The sequence below is a fragment of the Ovis canadensis genome, chromosome 3, assembly GCF_042477335.2.
Source record: "Ovis canadensis isolate MfBH-ARS-UI-01 breed Bighorn chromosome 3, ARS-UI_OviCan_v2, whole genome shotgun sequence".
Taxonomy (NCBI): Eukaryota; Metazoa; Chordata; class Mammalia; order Artiodactyla; family Bovidae; genus Ovis; species Ovis canadensis.
Genome location: NC_091247.1, coordinates 8,309,482 through 8,325,386, shown reverse-complemented (window position 1 = coordinate 8,325,386; position 15,905 = coordinate 8,309,482). Strand labels below are relative to the sequence as shown.

Sequence of the window (15,905 nt, the reverse complement as noted above, 5' to 3'; positions counted from 1 at the left end):
CTGCAAGCTGGAACCCAAGGGCTCGATCCCAGCTGAGACCTTGGGGTCCTGGCCCACCATTAGTCTCCTGGTCTCCAGAAATGGGGAAAAGGGAGGAAGTTAGGAAGAAGGGAGGGGGAGTGAAGCCCTTTTTCCAACCACCGGGTGCAAGGGGCCCAGACACTCAGCTGCTGCTCTCAGACCTGGGATTGCATCCTGGCTCAACCTGGTGGCTTCGTGTCATCTGTGCACTGGGTTAACTCTAACCCCACCCCAGGGTGGCTGCACACCGTCCATCCCCTGTTCCATGGTGGGTCTGCTTTTCCACTTTACCGGTGACCAAACTGCTACTCAGAGAAGGAAAGCGCCTGGCCTGCCCCCCCCCCCCCCCCTTCCCTTTCTGGCAGTGTAACGAACTCCAGAGTTAACTGGGAACTGAACTGGCCAGGCCCTTGGAATCTGACCCTGAACCAGGAAGGGAACGTGATGTGGGGGAATTTCCTCCCACCCTGACTCCTCTCCCAGTGAAGGGTGGGAATCCCGTGGAAGCCTCTGATCTGGGGCATTTCCTGGGCTGTGTGCTGCCATGGGGCCACACACTCTGAGCTGGTGGGGAAGCAGATAGGCTCTCGAGGAAGAAACAGGCAGGCCGATTAGACGGCCAGAAGGCCAGCTGGTTGGAGGTCTCCCCTCAAGGCAATAGGTCATGGGATTGTGGTGAGCAGAGAAGCTCCAGTCCCCACCCTCAGACACATGAAAATAGCCAGGACAAGCTTCCAGAAAACACATTTACCCGTAAACTCCAGAGGTGGCCCTGGCAGTCACAGTTCAAAGGCCCCCCCGTCACCCAACGAACCCCAAGCTCTAGGCTGCCCCGCTGAGGGCAACCAGCCTGGGAAGTGTGGCACCAAAGGCAGGTGGAGAGGGAGTGCAGAGAGGAAGGACCAGGGCTGGTGCTCGGTTGAAATTCATAGTGTTGGTGACTGGGGGCAACCAGCCCCCAGGGCAAAGGCCACTGGACAGAATCAGAGGTGGGAAGAACTTGAAAACGAAGACTCAGATTACTCAGGGAGCAGGCGTGGGGAGGAGGCTGCAAAGGTCACCAGAGGCCTCCTCCTCTCTCCCCAAGTCTAGAAGCCCGAGATGGCTCCCAAGCGTCCCCAAGGGTATGGCTGGAAGGGAACTCAGGTCCGCTCGGCACATGGCAGAAGGCAGGATCCATAAATTAAGTGTTTTTGGCGGAGTGTGGCTGCAACAGAGGCCTGGTGATGGCGCTGTGGCGATGGGGCCACTGCGTCCTCCAGGATGGGTGGGCAAAGATGATGGGCCTCTTCTTGGCCCAGCGAGAGAACACGGCCTTCTCGGTGATGAAGCGGTGGGCGCTGCGGGGCGCCCGCTCATGCGCCAGGTACATTTGACACTCGTCCAGCCGGCCCTTCTCGAAGTAGTGGTAAGGCACCGAGGGGTGATGCTCCTCCCTGCGGGTGGGGAAGAGAGACAGGTGTGAGGCACCCCAACTGGCCCGCCTCCCGCCAGACCCTGCCACCTGCCAGGACCAACCCTCACCCAGCCCTACGGACCAAAGAGTCCCACAGGCCTGGTCCCAAGGGAGGCCAAGACAGATATAGGAGGAACAGGGCAGCCCCCGAGGATTCTAAAGGCCGAGGGTTCAAGCTCTGGCTGTACCTCTTGCGAGTGAGCTGGGTGATTCAAGGCCAAGACAAACACCCTGAGCCTCAATAACCCATCTGTAAAACGGGGATGGTGATTTACCTTCTTGGCTGAAAGTGAAAGTGAAGTGGCTCAGTCGTGTCTGACTCTTTGTGACCCCATGGACTGTAGCCTACCAGGTTCCTCCATCCATGGAATTTTCCAGGCAAGAGTACTAGAGTGGGTTGCCATTTCCTTCTCCAGAGGATCTTCCTGACCCAGTGATCAAACCTGGGTCATCCCACATTGCAGGCAGATGCTTTACAGTCTGAGCCACCAGGGAAGCTAAAACCACAGGTCAAAAAATGCAAAGTGCCTGGCGCCAGGCTCATGGTTGAGGGACCCCTGGTTCCCCGCAGCATGTAACTGCCAGGCCTGCACACCCACCTACCCACAGGCAGTCTAGCCAGGCGTCCTGGTAGAGAGCAGCTACTTTCATCTTGCCCACGTGCTCAGCAAAGAAGTTCCCCCAAAAAACAGAGGGTGAAAACGTGGGGCCCCTTCAGTTCAGTGATGGGAGCTATGACAGTGTTGAACTAGAACATCACAGGTTAAAGCTTAGGCATAACAGCTGATCACGGACACGCACGGCAGACCTGAGGCTGGGGTGAGGACTTCAGTAGATCATTCTCTTGCTAAACCTTTCCACAAGCTTCGGAGGACAGTGCGGTCATTTGCTCTCTTTGACCTGACAAAATGGTTGCCCCGGCAGATGGCGGCCGGGCCCAAGGCCACCTGGGCAGAGCAGAGGTTGGGACCCAGCCTGTTTTACAGGTTGGGCTCCTTCCCACCGGGTACCAGGCCCAAGGGCTGCCTGTGCCTTGGCTACTCATGCAGAAGCCCACACACCCTCAGCGTAGGGCCCGAACATGGTGTCCCTCCCCACCGCCTGGCTCCTGGCTGGCCTGACCTGCAGTAGCTGTCGCTGACCATCCCGTAGACCACGATCTCCTCACACAGCTCCAGGGCGAGAATCATAGTGAACCAGCCGGTGCTGAGGAAGGACCCGGACTGCCTCCTGGCCAGGGGAGGGACGCACAGTCAGCTGGCCATGTCCCCCACCTCAACTTGGAAGGAAGGTGGCCCCAGCCTCAGCACTGGTTCCCCGCACAGCACTGGTTCCCCTCCCAGTCAAGGGCTTCTCACTTCGACCCCCACAGAGAGGCTCTGGGGGACACTGGGGAGCCGGAAGGTCCGGCCCAAGGCCAGCAGTGGGCAAGAGGTAGGCGTGGGTGCCAACCCAGATCTGTTCATCTTCTGCCCGTCCACACAGGACTTGAGCAAACCACGCCCCCAACAATGATGATCCATCAGCCGTGGTCAGACCCTCTCCGCATCTCAGGGACCAAGCTTGCAGAGACAGCAGAAAGCAGCAGAAACACAGCCATTGAAAGCAGGAAAGAGGATTGTCTAGAGTCAAGCAGTTTTCAACCTGAACCCTGAATCTGCTCTGGGGAATCCAATTTGCTTATGAACCTCTCTGAGCCTCAGTGACCCATGGGTGACATGGGGTAACTATAGGTGGTGATGGAAAGGGAATACTGTCAGCTCAGCTCCTCCCTCAAGGCCCAACCCCCAACTCAGAGCACGGGACCGTGGAGCTGGACCTGGCCTTGCCTCTCTCAAAAGCACCAGTAGTGATTACTTTCCCAGCCGATGGCCATTCATCTCGGGCTCTACTGAAGGGCTGTGGGGTGGTTCAGCCATTCAAACCTAACACCTCCCAATCCCTGAGCTGGCGGTGAAGCGGCCCCACCCAGCACTAACATTCTCAAGGAAGGGGGCAGCTGGAAGAGACATGCTGGGAAGACAAGGAAACAAAAGAATGGGATGAAGGATGTCAAGTAGGAGGTGTTCCTTCAGACGGGGCCAAGGAGAAACTCCATCCGTATTGAACACAAGGGAGGATCTGGGGGGAGGAACGGCATGTGCAAAGGCCTGCAGGTGAGAGCAGTGTGGATGTCCACGGCCAGTGCGGCTGGAGCAGGTAAGCGACGGACGATGAGGCCACAGAAGCAGGCAGGGGCAGACCATGCAAGGGCACAAAGGCCCGGGGAGGGGAGGAGGTGGGAGTCTGGACTTTATTTTCCATGTGATGCGAAGCTGCTGTAGGGTGAGGCCAGGTGACTAGCGGGATGAACTCACTGGGGCAGTCAGAGATCAGACTGCAGGGGCTGCTGCAAGTGCAGGGGAGTGTGGGGACTTCCCTGTGGTCCAGTGGCTAAGACTCTGTGCTCTCAGTGCAGAGGGCCCGGGTTCGATCCCTGGTCAGGAAACTAGATCCCACATTCTGCAGCTAAGAGTTTGTATGCCACAACTAAAGATCTGGCATGCCACAACAAAGATCCCGTGTGCTGCAACTAAGATCAGGCACAGTCAAATAAATAAAAAAAATAAAAATATTACCAAAAAAAACAGAGAAGGATGGTGGCTTAGGTCAAGGAGGTACCCGTGGGCAAGGAAGGAGATTCGAGAGCCCATCCTATGTGGCAGGTGATGAAACAAGGGGAGTCGAGGGCAAAGTCAAGTGTTTGACTAAAAAACTGGAGGCTGGTGGGTGTATTTTCTGAGCTGGGGAGGTGGGGGAGTAGCCAGTGTAGAGGAGGAAGCCACAGGAGTTCAAGTGCTCTTTGGGGCGTTGGATAAAATGAGATCTTGAAGGCAAGAGTACTTAGCTCAGAACCTGGTGCACAAAAAGGGCTGTTAGAACTGGCACTGTTACTTTCATTTTCTGGAAGGGACATCAGAAACCAATTCAGGTCTCAGAGCATCCCCTCCAAAGAGAAGAGCTCCCTGCCATGGCCCCACACTGCTCACCAACACCACCACCAACCCCCACCCTGCCCCGCCACAGTGTATACTGGTGAGGCCAAACGCCCTTCACCGCCATGTGGAACATCTATACGGTCATTCAATGATGACAGTTTCTCTGATTCCTGTCCCCATAGATAGAGGGCAGGATGATGCCTGCCTCTATCACAGCTGAGCCCCAGTGCCAGACAGAGCAGACCCTCAATGGACCAGAGGCTCCTGGAGAAGGCAGGCCCCCACCTGCCAGGGAGATCCCCAGCAGGCCAGCCCCCCAGCTCACGCTCACCGGTTCTTGCCAGTCTCATCCTGGAAGACCTGGTCGCAGTAGGCCATCATGCGCTCAGTGAATGTGTACACCTGCAGGCCAGGGTACATCCTGGTGAGCTGCAGCAGTGCACGGTAGGTGCGGCCACCCAGTGCCCGGTCCATGTGCTTCCCCTGGCCCCACACCACATAGAGCGTGTCCCGGGCCTGCTGGAAATAGTGGGAGTAGTTTCGCAGCAGCAGAGGCACGCTTGTGTGAGAGATGACCCGCAGGGTGCTCCGCTGGCCCACGTCTGCCTCAAAGCCCATGGTGGGCGCCTGGTTCATGCGCAGTACGCACTCAGCACTATCAATCTCGGCACCCAGGCCCGAGCCCAGCATTTGGCCTGAGCTGGACACCACGGCGCAGCTGCGGCACGGCTCTCGGACCAGAGGCTGCAGGGGGAGGTAGAGAGAAAGAAGGGAAGTCCTGGGCACGTAGCTTCCACCCTGCCTTCTCCACCCAGGAATACCCCTGACCACCTGTATCAGATCCAAGGACTTCATCAACCCCTTTTGCAGATGAGGAAACAGAGGCTAGGCAGTTGGAATGACTTTCTAAAGGTCATACCAGTGACAAGCGGCAGAGCTGAGATTCTATGCTCAAGGACCCTGCTGCCCCATCAGCCACATTTTTGGCCCTGGTTTCTGTTGCTAAGGCCCTGTGAGGCCCTACATTGCATTTTCTTGTTAGGGTTATATAAGTCAATATTTATAAAGCATTTAGAGCAGTTCCTGGCACAGACTAGGAGTCAGTTATATGTTTGTTAGGTAAATATGAACCTCAGCTCTTCCGAATTACTTTTAAGTCACTTCCTCCTCTGCCCAAGTCCCATTTTCCGTGTCCCAGTTTATAAATAAAAGCCCATGACAACATTGGGAACCTCTGGTTCTGAGCCTGAACCCTGGCTCTGCCCCATCCTAGTTATGTGTGCTTAACACAAGTTACTTTGTCTCTCTGAGCCTCAATTTCCTCATCTATAAATAGGGGATGAAAATAGCATCTACTTGATCAAGTTTTAAGGATTCAATTAAAAATGCCTAGAGAGTGATCAGCACAGACTGAGGGCACTACCCCACCTCATCATCTCGTAAGAGGCAGGAGCCGATCCAACAAGTCTGCAAACTGTCACTGGAGGTCAGGGCTCCCAGAGAGAAGACTTGCTGCCTACCCCAGACCTCCATGCCCTCTTTGGGAACACGGGTTTATGGAGGCCTGTAAAGTATATGGGAACATTCAATCTAGTCGATAAAAGACACACAGTTGTAGCCCACTCAGGGACAGTTTACATCTGACACAGTGTTGATTTAAGGACTGTAGCCCCATTTTCCATGCCCTGGCAATAAAGAACAAAACTTCCTTATTCTGCCCTCAGTTTGAGCCTGAGCTGACAACTGTGGTCTGTTCAGATCCAAGGTCACCATCAGCCCCAGAAGGTGTTCTGCTTGTCCTGTTCTGCAGGATCTTTAAGACAGTGAATCCTTTACAGAAATCAGCCCTTTTGACACTCTAAGATTTTCTGCTCTGTTAACAGACTCAGGAGATCTGGCCATCCTGGCGCCACGTCCTCATGAGCCCTGAGCATCTGAAATGAACACTGAGACCACGGAAGCTGGGACAGCGTCTACCCAGCCCACCTCGCCGCTTGTCCCTCTTGGCCAAACCTGGTGGCACTTGAGTTTGTCCCTCTCAACTCAGCTGTTTTTGCATCTTGATCAAAGATTTATACAGCACCCATTCGAAACACTGTCCATGAATCACGCAGTTGGACCTGCAGAGCAACCCTACCGAGGTGGGAACCACAATGATTGCCTTTTACAGATGAGGCAACTGCGACTCAGAGGGATGAAGACCTGAAACAGATCTCCAACGCAAGGTCCCTGAGCCCTCCTCCCTCTGACCAACACTCGGAGAGCTGGCAGACTCCGGGCTCGGACCTTCCTGCACCGGGTGTCGTTGGGAGATGCCTTTGAGAAACCTACCAGCTGGGGCTGCTGAAATCAGGGTGAGCGGTGTAAAGCGTTCTGAACCTCGCCTGGCAAAGCATGCCACGGGGCAGGGGCCTCAGCTGTCTTGTCACCCCTGGGCTCCACTGTCCCTGTCTCCTTTAGAGGGACAGCTCTGGGGCAGATCTGTATCCCCAGCAGGTATCAGCACAAGGCAGAGCACATCTAAGGCACCAAATACACACTTGCTAAACAGATGGGTTGTGCATGGACAGTTATTAATAACTCTAAAGCTGCATGTACCACCATGACGTGATGCTGTCTGGTTCCCAGGCTGGACCAGGAGTTCCAGGTGGCCACCCTGCCTAACTCATCTTTTTTATCCCCAGTACCCAGCTGAGAGCAGTCAGGCAATGTTCATTGAATTTAAAAAAAAAAAAAAAGACATTTAGGAATACCCTGGTGGTCCAGTAGTTAGGACTCAGCGCTTTCACTGCTGTGGCCTGGATTCAAGCCCTAATCGGGGAATTAAGATCCGGCAAGCCATGCAGTGCAGCTACAATTGGGAAAAAAAAAAAAAATTTCCTCCTAGAATTTGAAGCTCAGAGAGGTAAAGGGACTGGTCAGCTTGAGCAGAGGAGCCAAGTCCAGGATCCAGGCTGGCCTGACATGAGCCCAGTTCTCACAGTCCTTGGAGAGCCAGGGTGAACCCTGGCAACCTGGGCTGGGCCTACCCCCCACCCCCCGACACGCTGCCCAGCAAACTCACCTTCCCATCTGGCACGCTACTGTAGCCACTGAAGTGCAGAGGCCCCGGCACGGTGGGCCTGGACTTGATAGAGAGGTGGGGGTCCAGGCAGAAGGCTGAGCAGAAGGGCAGGCAGGCCCAGCAGCACAGCAGGATGTAGACAGCCGAGAAGCCGACAGAGCAGAGGACGATGAGCAGGAGCCGACGCTGGGGGAGACAGCGGTCACGGGGTGTGAGTTGGCGGGGGGCGGTGTTGCTGGAGCTCCTAGAAGCTGCCGCTGGGATCCCCAGCCTCATGGGTCCAGATCCCAGCTCAGTAGTTCCCAGAACATCAGCAGAGGCCACAGTCTCTGTTAGCCAGGCCTGCCTCTGGGCTGTCAGGTTCAGAACCCATGCATGACTGAGATAAGCCCTATTATCCCAATATTCTAGATAACGAAACCAATTGGGGATGAAAATGGGTAGGTAACTCAAGGCCACACAGTAAGAAAGCAGCAGGGTGGGGTCTCCAAATCAAAAACCGTCCTCTTAACCAGAAAGCTGAGGTGCCCTGTGCAGCCTTGGGCATACCTGTCTATGTCTCTGGGCCTGCTTCCTCTATGAAACTGATACTACCCACAGTGGGAACTCACTCTGAGGACAGCAGCCGAAGGACTACCATAAAGTGCTGTGCACATGAGGACAGGCATGGCCCAGCAGGAGGGCCACCAGTTCCCTTCAGACCCCGGCTTCAGGCTGTCCCGCACACCCAGAGCCGTCCCCTCCCCCAGCTGATGACCATGACCTGGGTCAGCAGACCTGTGAGTAAAGAGACAGTAGAAGGGGATATAGGGAAGCGTCACTCAGCAAACGGTTTCAAGAACTGAGAGCTGCAGCCTTGAGGCTCCCTCCTGCAGAAACCAAGTCCCCAGAGGCCACGTGAACCAGGAAGCCCTCCTGGCCCCTTGCCCGGCTGGCGGATGTAGTAAATACCTCCACCGAGCCTTCAAGGAGGGGCTGCCTGATGGGGGAACGCAACCCTGGCCTGCCATTGTGTGCTGGGCCACCTTGGTCACCACCTGTGTCTCTCTGGGCTCTAACCGGTCCCCAGCCTGCCTAAGACACAGGTCCCTTGGCCTCAGGAACCAGCTGGCAGCTGGCTGGGGCTCTCTGAAAATCAGAGGTGAAAAAGTAGCCCCCACCAGTCCCCTCCTTGGGCATATCCTGTCAGAGGCCCTCCCTTTTCTGCCCACAAGCCACTTCAGCTCCTAAAAATAAATCTCTGTGAGACCAGCTGTGCGGAGGAGGGGGTTCAGCCCCTGAGGCCTCAAGCTGTGCTTGGCACCTGGTTCCCTGCCTGCAGGGACCCAGAGACCTTGATTCAGGCAGCCACGGCTGACTTCCCACAACATTCAAGGCTCTCGCCAGGGGCTCCTGAATAAACTCAAGACTCTGCTAAACTGAACTTTCACAACATACCCTGCTCCCAGGGAGATGCCTCACCTGGGTGACCCCTGGATGCTCATAGGAGGCAGTACTATTATCTCCATTATACATAGAAGAGGAGCAAAATACTGAAACCAGAGAGGGAATGCCACTTGCCTGGGGCCACATAGCCTGCCAGATCAGGGCTGGACTTTGAGGCTGGTCTGCCGGTCTCCTTCAGCTCAGGAGCAGTGGAATCAGAAGTGACAGTCAGCCCTGGGGTGGGGAGTTGGGGGGTGGGGGGGAGAAGCCACTGGGCCGGAAGCCACCTCCCCTGTGAGCCTTCCTCCTTCTGCCACTTACCGGAGCCTTCATGCTGTCACTGCCGCTCAGTAGTCAGTGGCTGCTGCCTCCCGGGATCAGGCTGGGAAGGGATGGGAGCCAGGGACCTGCCAAGACCCAGATACTCAGAGCTGGGTCCCAGGCCTCCGAGGAAACTGCCCAGGGATACTGAGGCAGGGGAGGATACAGGCCTGGGTCAGGGCAGACGGCTTCTGGGAATCACTCGCCCTCAAGTCCCCAAACACGAGGCAAGCACCGTCCCCATCCTAAAGGAGCTGTAATCTCTTCCTAAAGGAGCTGAAACCTCCCGCCAACCCAGTCCCCATTGCACAGATGGGGAAGGAGAGGTAGACAAGAGAAGCCCAGGGCTCAAGGCCACCGCATCCATTCTGGGTCAGATAAGCAGCAGGAGCCTGGAGCCTAGACTCCCATCAACGCCTAACTCACTAACAGAGAGGCCTGGGGCTGGACGGGACAAGGGCTCTCCACCCCACTGCCAGATCCCACCGACCCCTCACCGCTCGGGCGCTAACCTGGAGGGCAGGCGGGGATGCGCCGGCTGCTCCCCCTCTGTTGCTCGGAGCTCCATGGCCCGCGGGCGGGACGGACGGGGCAGGAAGCCGGAGCCCCGGGGCTGAGGCGTCGCCGTCCCCGTTGCCTCAGCTTCTGGAGGCTGGAAACTCATTGTGCGCCGCCGCCGGCGGGGGCGGGGTTTGCTAGGACGGGGAAGAGGAGAAGGCTCCGGGGGCGGGGCTGGGGGCGGGGCTGGGCGGGACCTACGAGCGCGCCTCGGGTGGGGCGTGCACGGTGGGCGTGGGAGTGGGCGGGGGCGGAGAGGCCGCAGGATCTGGGCCCGGCCTCAGCAGCTAAGGGCGGAGTCTCAGCTCCGGCATCTCTTCTCTTCCGCCTTTCAACGCATCTCCCAAGCTCCTGCGGGTGGGGGGGTTGGGGGGGTGCGGGGGTGGACGGCCCCCCAGAGGAAAGACCTAGAGGGTGCCTTGTGTGCCTTGTCGCTCTGTTGTGGTCCGGACTGGAATTTCTCCATTTCTGAAGTTTGCGGGTGGGGAGCTTCAGGGATTATCAAGTGGGGTTTTAGGCTCAGGCAGCTCCAGATTTCAAGCTTGATAGGGTTGCCGGATGTAGCCGAGTAAAATACCGGATGCGCACTTATATTGGAATTTCAGAAAAGAAAGAAAGATAGCGCTAAGTCGCGTCCGACTCTTGCAACCCTGTGGACTGTAGCCCGCCAGGCTCCTCTGTTCATGGGATTCTCCAGGCAAGAATACTGGAATGGGTTGCCAATTCTTTCTCCAGGGGATCTTCCCTACCCAGGTATCGAACCCAGGTCTCCAGCAGTGCACGCAGATTCTTTACCGGTTGAACTACGCAGGAAAGCAGCCACTAATTATGTTAGAAATCTGAAAGTCCAGTGTAACTGTGTGTGTTAGTTGCTCAGTCATGTCCGACTCTTTCTGGCATCCTTACCTGGACTACCTCAGATGAGCCTCAGTTTTTCTCCTCTGTTGATGATAGAACCTACCTCAAAGTGGGGGCATCTTGTGGCAGAAGCAAGATTTGAACTGGGCAGTCACTGCAAAGCCAGGGCTCTGACCACCTACTTTCAACTCCCAAATGCCCCTATTTTGTTGCAGGGTCCAGCGGTAAGACCAGGCTAGAATCACAGGACTGGGGATAAACAAAACATAACCAATATTCAATTCATGAGTCACTTGGTTTATTGTACACAATTAGCAGGCAAAGAGTTGGACTATAAAGAGGGCTGACCACTGAAGAATTGATGCTTTCCAACTGTGGTACTAGAGAAGGCTCTTAAGAGTCTGCAGGACTGCAAGAAGATCAAACCAGTCAATCTTAAAGGAAATCAACCCTGAATATTCATTGGAAGGACTGATGCAGAAGCTAAAGCTCCAGTACTTTGGCCACCTGATGTGAAGAGCTGACTCATTGGAAAAGCCCATAATGCTGGTATCAAATTGCCAACATCTGCTGGATCATCGAAAAAGCAAGAGAGTTCCAGAAAAACATCTATCTCTGCTTTATTGACTATGCCAAAGCCTTTGATTGTGTGGATCACAATAAACTGTGGAAAATTCTGAAAGAGATGGGAATACCAGACCACCTGACCTGCCTCTTGAGAAATCTGTAGGCAGGCCAGGAAGCAACAGTTATAACTGGACATGGAACAATAGACTGGTTCCAAATAGGAAAAGGAGTATGTCAAGGCTGTATATTGTCACCCTGCTTATTTAACTTCTATGCAGAGTACATCATGAGAAACACTGGGCTGGAAGAAGCACAAGCTGGAATCAAGATTGCCGGGAAAAATATCAACAACCTCAGATATGCAGATGACACCACCCTTATGGCAGAAAGTGAAGAGGAACTAAAAAGCCTCTTGATGAAAGTGAAAGAGGAGAGTGAAAAAGTTGGCTTAAAGCTCAACATTCAGAAAATGAAGATCATGGCATCTGGTCCCATCACTTCATGGCAAATAGATGGGGAAACAGTGGAAATAGTGGCAGACTTTATTTTGGGGGGGCTCCAAAATCACTGCAGATGGGGATTGCAGGCATGAAATTAAAAGATGCTTACTCCTTGGAACGAAATTTATGACCAACCTAGATAGCGTATTCAAAAGCAGACACATTACTTTGCCAACAATGGTCCATCTAGTCAAAGCTATGGTTTTTCCAGTGGTCATGCATGGATGTGAGAGTTGGACTGTGAAGAAAGCTGAGCGCCAAAGAATTAATGCTTCTGAACTGTGGTGTTGGAGAAGACTCTTGAGAGTCCCTTGGACTGCAAGGAGATCCAACCAGTCCATCCTAAAGGAGATCAGTCCTGAATGTTCTTTGGAAGGAATGATGCTAAAGCTGAAACTCCAGTACTTTGGCCACCTCATGCAAAGAGTTGACTCATTGGAAAAGACCTTGATGCTGGGAGGGATTGAGGGCAGGAGGAGAAGGGGACGACAGAGGATGAGATGGCTGGATGGCATCACCGACTCGATGGACGTGAATTTGAGTGAACTCTGGGAGTTGGTCATGGACAGGGAGGCCTGCGATGGACAGGTGCTGCGATTCATGGGGTCGCAAAGAGTTGGACACGACTGAGCAACTGAAATGAACTGAACTGAATGATGAAAGACTGAAGGCAGGAGGAGAAGGGGAATGACAGAGGAGATGGTTGGATGGCATCACCAGCTCAATGGAAATGAGTTTGAGCAAACTCCGGGAGATGGTGAAGGGCAGGGAAGCCTGGTGTGCTGCAGTCCATGGGGTCACAAAGAGTAGGAAATGACTTACTGATTGAACAACAACAAAAGCAGGCAACACAGGTTAGTCAACGCAGGGAAAATAGAAAGGGGGGTAACAGACTAGTCCAAGGAGAAGACTGGGAAGATCCCATCTCAGCACTAGTGAGCAGCAGGTTTTGGTCCAGCTGAACCAGTCTCATAACAGACATGATAGGAAGTCACCTTCTGCTCCAACAGAGCATCCATCTAGAACAGCAGCGGGGAGTCCTCCAGCAAAGAGCCTTCAAGTCGCTTAGTACTATGGTCTCATTTTAAGGGATCTGCCTATAGGGGGTAACAGTTATGCCCCCAAGAAGTCTTATTCTCTATCAGTCTCGGTGCCAGTAGAGTCTTTCTGAGGAACCAAACAAATCCCTTATCTAAAGCAACACTATTTTTTTTTTTTGACCACACTATATGGTATGCAGGATCTTAGTTCCCCCACCAGGGATCAAACCTTCACCCTCTGCAGGGAAAGCATGGAATCTTAACTGCTGGACATCCGAGGAAGTCCCTAAAGCAACAGTGTTAATTTATCACACTCAGACACTCACAGTCCTGTAATGGACAGTTCACAACAACTAATATGGAAGTTCACATTGGCCACTGTGACTCCATCTTGAATTACTAAGTTTAAATCCTATGAGTTTCACACAATATGAGGAGGAAACATAGTAACAAAAGAAGTCACACTGTAAAAGCCTGGGCTCCTGCTCTGGTCCTATTTCAAACTCTATTTTCCTCTTTTCTAAGAGGTTCTGTACCGGGGACCAGCCCTGGTTGGATCCAGGGTATCCGAAGCGTGGAAAGCGAGGCGAGAGAGATATATAGATATATAGAGAGATAAGGAAATAATTTGCAGTTAAGAGAATAGAGGAGAGAAAAGAGGCTGATATTCCTTGGTTTACGCCAAAAGCCAATAAAGCCTCAGACAAGAGACTTGCTCTGTTCATGTAGGCTGCACGCGCCCTCTCGAATAGCGGAAGGTGCCCCACTTTGGGCACCTTCTCGAGTGGGTCTGAGAAGCCCAGGCAGGAAAGTGAACTCAGAGGGCCCCTGCATTCCAGGGAATTAGCCTGAAAAAGAGAGAAAGAGAGAGAGAAAGTACGACATGGGGAGGCCAAGCTTGTGCAAGACCCGTAACTTTATTTTAAAAAGGAGCTTATATACCCTAAGTTTTACATAAGGGAAGATGCAGAGTCATGCAGGGGCAGCAGGCTGACCCTTATCGATACCAGGCTTTCTTTCTGCATACCTTTCCATATGCAAAAGGTCTCAGGTGATTTACATTATTTCCTGGACAAGAGGCCTGTTAACATTTTATGGCTCTTTTCCTTGATAAATGTTAATCAACCAGAAAACTAATTTTCCCTTGAAGTGTTTTTTCTTTAATCTGCATCACCCGCAAAGTACTAAATAAAGTTACATTCCTATAGAACTCAGGTGCAGTGGGTTATAACAAAGAAAGTACTTAACTCAAAGATCTAATGTTGCTAATGCCAGGGCTACTACCTGTTTTTTCTATATACCAACTATATCAACAAATAAAAGATATGAAAACTTGGCAGCAAGTATTGGCTCAACAATGAAACCCTTAACCAATTCTATTCTAATGATTTTTAACTCCTTGAAAGGCTCTACATTCCTAGAATGTTTTAAGCTTCCTGTGCCTCTCACGGTTGGGAGGCTGTAAACATTTGTAGTTGAAAAAATCCGGATAAACCTGTCAGCAAGTTATAAAGCTATCAGAGGGGTTTGAATTGAAACACTCCAATTACGCCCAGGAGACTTAATAACTAGAGCTCTAAATTAATTTTCTTCAGAAAAAGGTGGTCGGGGACAGCCCCCTGTTAATGTCAGAGGAGTTGGTGAAAGTCATAAAATAGTATGACAGACAGATTCTGATTTTTGGGGTAGATGCTCGAGCAGTTCCAGGGGATCCCTCGAGTCCTGATCCACCTTGCCCATCAGGTCTCTCCACATGGCCTTGTCATGGGTGGGATCTCCTGTGCTGGCTCCCAGCAGTTCTGATGTGGATTCAATAGCAAGGTATCTGTGTTGGGTACCTCCACCCAGTTCAGCAACTTTCCAGGGCTATCCACTCCATGTGGGTACGTGCTAAGTCACTTCAGTCATGTCTGATTCTTTGCGACCCCAGTAACTGTAGCCCACCAGGCTCCTCTGTCCATGAGAGATTCTCCAGGCAAGGATATGGAATGGGTTGCCATGCTCTCCTCCAGGGGATCTTCCCAACCCAGGGATTGAACCTGCATCTTCTGCATTGGCAGGCGGGTTTTTTACCATTAGCACTCCCTGGGAAGCCCACATGCAAAGCCAAATTCCCCGAAGCCGGTGATTAGACCTCCGTGCTGCTCCTCGTCCTATTGGAAGGGCTGATGTTGAAGGGACCCTGCTCCCAGAGCATCCTTTGAGCACAAGCCTTCCTTGTGTTGCCTCACCCTAACCTGGGCACACCTAAGTTCAGTCTCTCTACGTGGCCCCAACTCCAAGGGGAAGAAAATGGTGAGATGTTCCCTATGGATTCACTGATGGCCCACAATAGCTGGTGAAGTGACGATTCCTTCCGCAGAGAGGCATATCCTGCCTTGCTAAGACTGCCTGGGGACAGGGACACACACAACGGTCCTGGGCTCCCAGAGCAGAGGAGGATCGCACATCCACAGGGGAACTGACACTGAGTCCTGCAGCCTCAGATGAAGCTCTTCAATTCGAGCCTGCCAAAGTCCTCTCTCCTCACCCTGATCTGTTAGGCTCTGCATACTCTGAATCCTGCCTCCTTCCTAATCACTGTCCACCCACCCTGACTGCCGTTTCAATTTCCAATTGCATTGAACTTGTTCCTACCTCAGGACCTTTGCACTGGCTGTATCCTCAACCTGGACTTCTGTATTCACACGGCCAGCTCTTTCTAGTAATTCAGCTCAAATATCACCTCCTTAGAAGGCCCTTGTCAACCCCTCTATCTGATACCAAACCCCCATCCCTCTTGTCCCAAGTTGATTTCTGTTTTTCAGAGCACTTGTCACACTCTGAAATCACACTGTGTATTAATTCATTGTCTTGTTTCTGGCCCACCTGCCCACTAGCCTCTAATCTCTGTGTGGGCAGTCAAGCCAGTCATGTTCTTAGAGCATGTCCAACACTGGCACGGTGTCCAGCACACACACAGTGCTAGATAATGTGTTGCTTGAGCCAGTTAGAAGAGCCAGGAGTCCTGTGCCTCGTGAGACCTTAGACGGGCCACTTCCTTTCAAGCCCTGCCTCAGCCCATTGTCAGAGACCCAAAGTGGGTAGAGACTGACCCATTCCTCTCCATGAACGTAG

At 53.1% G+C, this 15,905-nt stretch overlaps 1 protein-coding gene across 10 annotated transcripts; it reads right to left on the bottom strand.

Moving 5' to 3' along the window:
• Nucleotides 1-753: 753 nt before the first annotated feature.
• Nucleotides 754-9,964, bottom strand: ST6GALNAC4 (ST6 N-acetylgalactosaminide alpha-2,6-sialyltransferase 4). 10 transcript variants are annotated; one of them, XR_011255106.1, is made up of 9 exons: nucleotides 9,778-9,934; nucleotides 9,266-9,351; nucleotides 9,080-9,178; nucleotides 8,131-8,296; nucleotides 7,520-7,705; nucleotides 4,787-5,199; nucleotides 2,600-2,707; nucleotides 1,753-1,974; nucleotides 754-1,457 (listed from the first exon to the last, which is right to left on the bottom strand). XR_011255106.1 is itself a non-coding variant. In XM_069580116.1 (8 exons), the coding sequence occupies exons 4-8, from the start codon at nucleotides 8,185-8,187 to the stop codon at nucleotides 1,205-1,207; spliced, it is 1,017 nt and encodes a 338-aa protein (XP_069436217.1). In that variant the 5' UTR covers nucleotides 8,188-8,296; nucleotides 9,080-9,178; nucleotides 9,266-9,351; nucleotides 9,778-9,934; the 3' UTR covers nucleotides 754-1,204. The 10 variants fall into 10 exon arrangements, 9 of the variants coding, with proteins under 9 accessions (XP_069436217.1, XP_069436218.1, XP_069436220.1 ...); XM_069580116.1 differs by lacking the exon at nucleotides 1,753-1,974; XM_069580117.1 differs by lacking the exon at nucleotides 1,753-1,974 and having other exon boundaries at nucleotides 9,080-9,137; nucleotides 9,778-9,912.
• Between the last annotated feature and the right edge of the window lie 5,941 nt (nucleotides 9,965-15,905).

What these genes read in the sequence shown, in the direction of transcription:
- ST6GALNAC4 (XM_069580115.1), bottom strand. Translation starts at nt 8,187, where the DNA reads ATGCCTGTCCTCATGTGCACAGCACTTTATGGTAGTCCTTCGGCTGCT. An exon ending in CTTCGGCTGCTGTCCTCAGA is followed by an intron (nt 7,706 to 8,130) that starts GTGAGTTCCCAC and finishes TGTCTCCCCCAG; the next exon opens with CGTCGGCTCCTGCTCATCGT. An exon ending in GTCAGCGACAGCTACTGCAG is followed by an intron (nt 1,458 to 2,599) that starts GTCAGGCCAGCC and finishes CCCCACCCGCAG; the next exon opens with GGAGGAGCATCACCCCTCGG.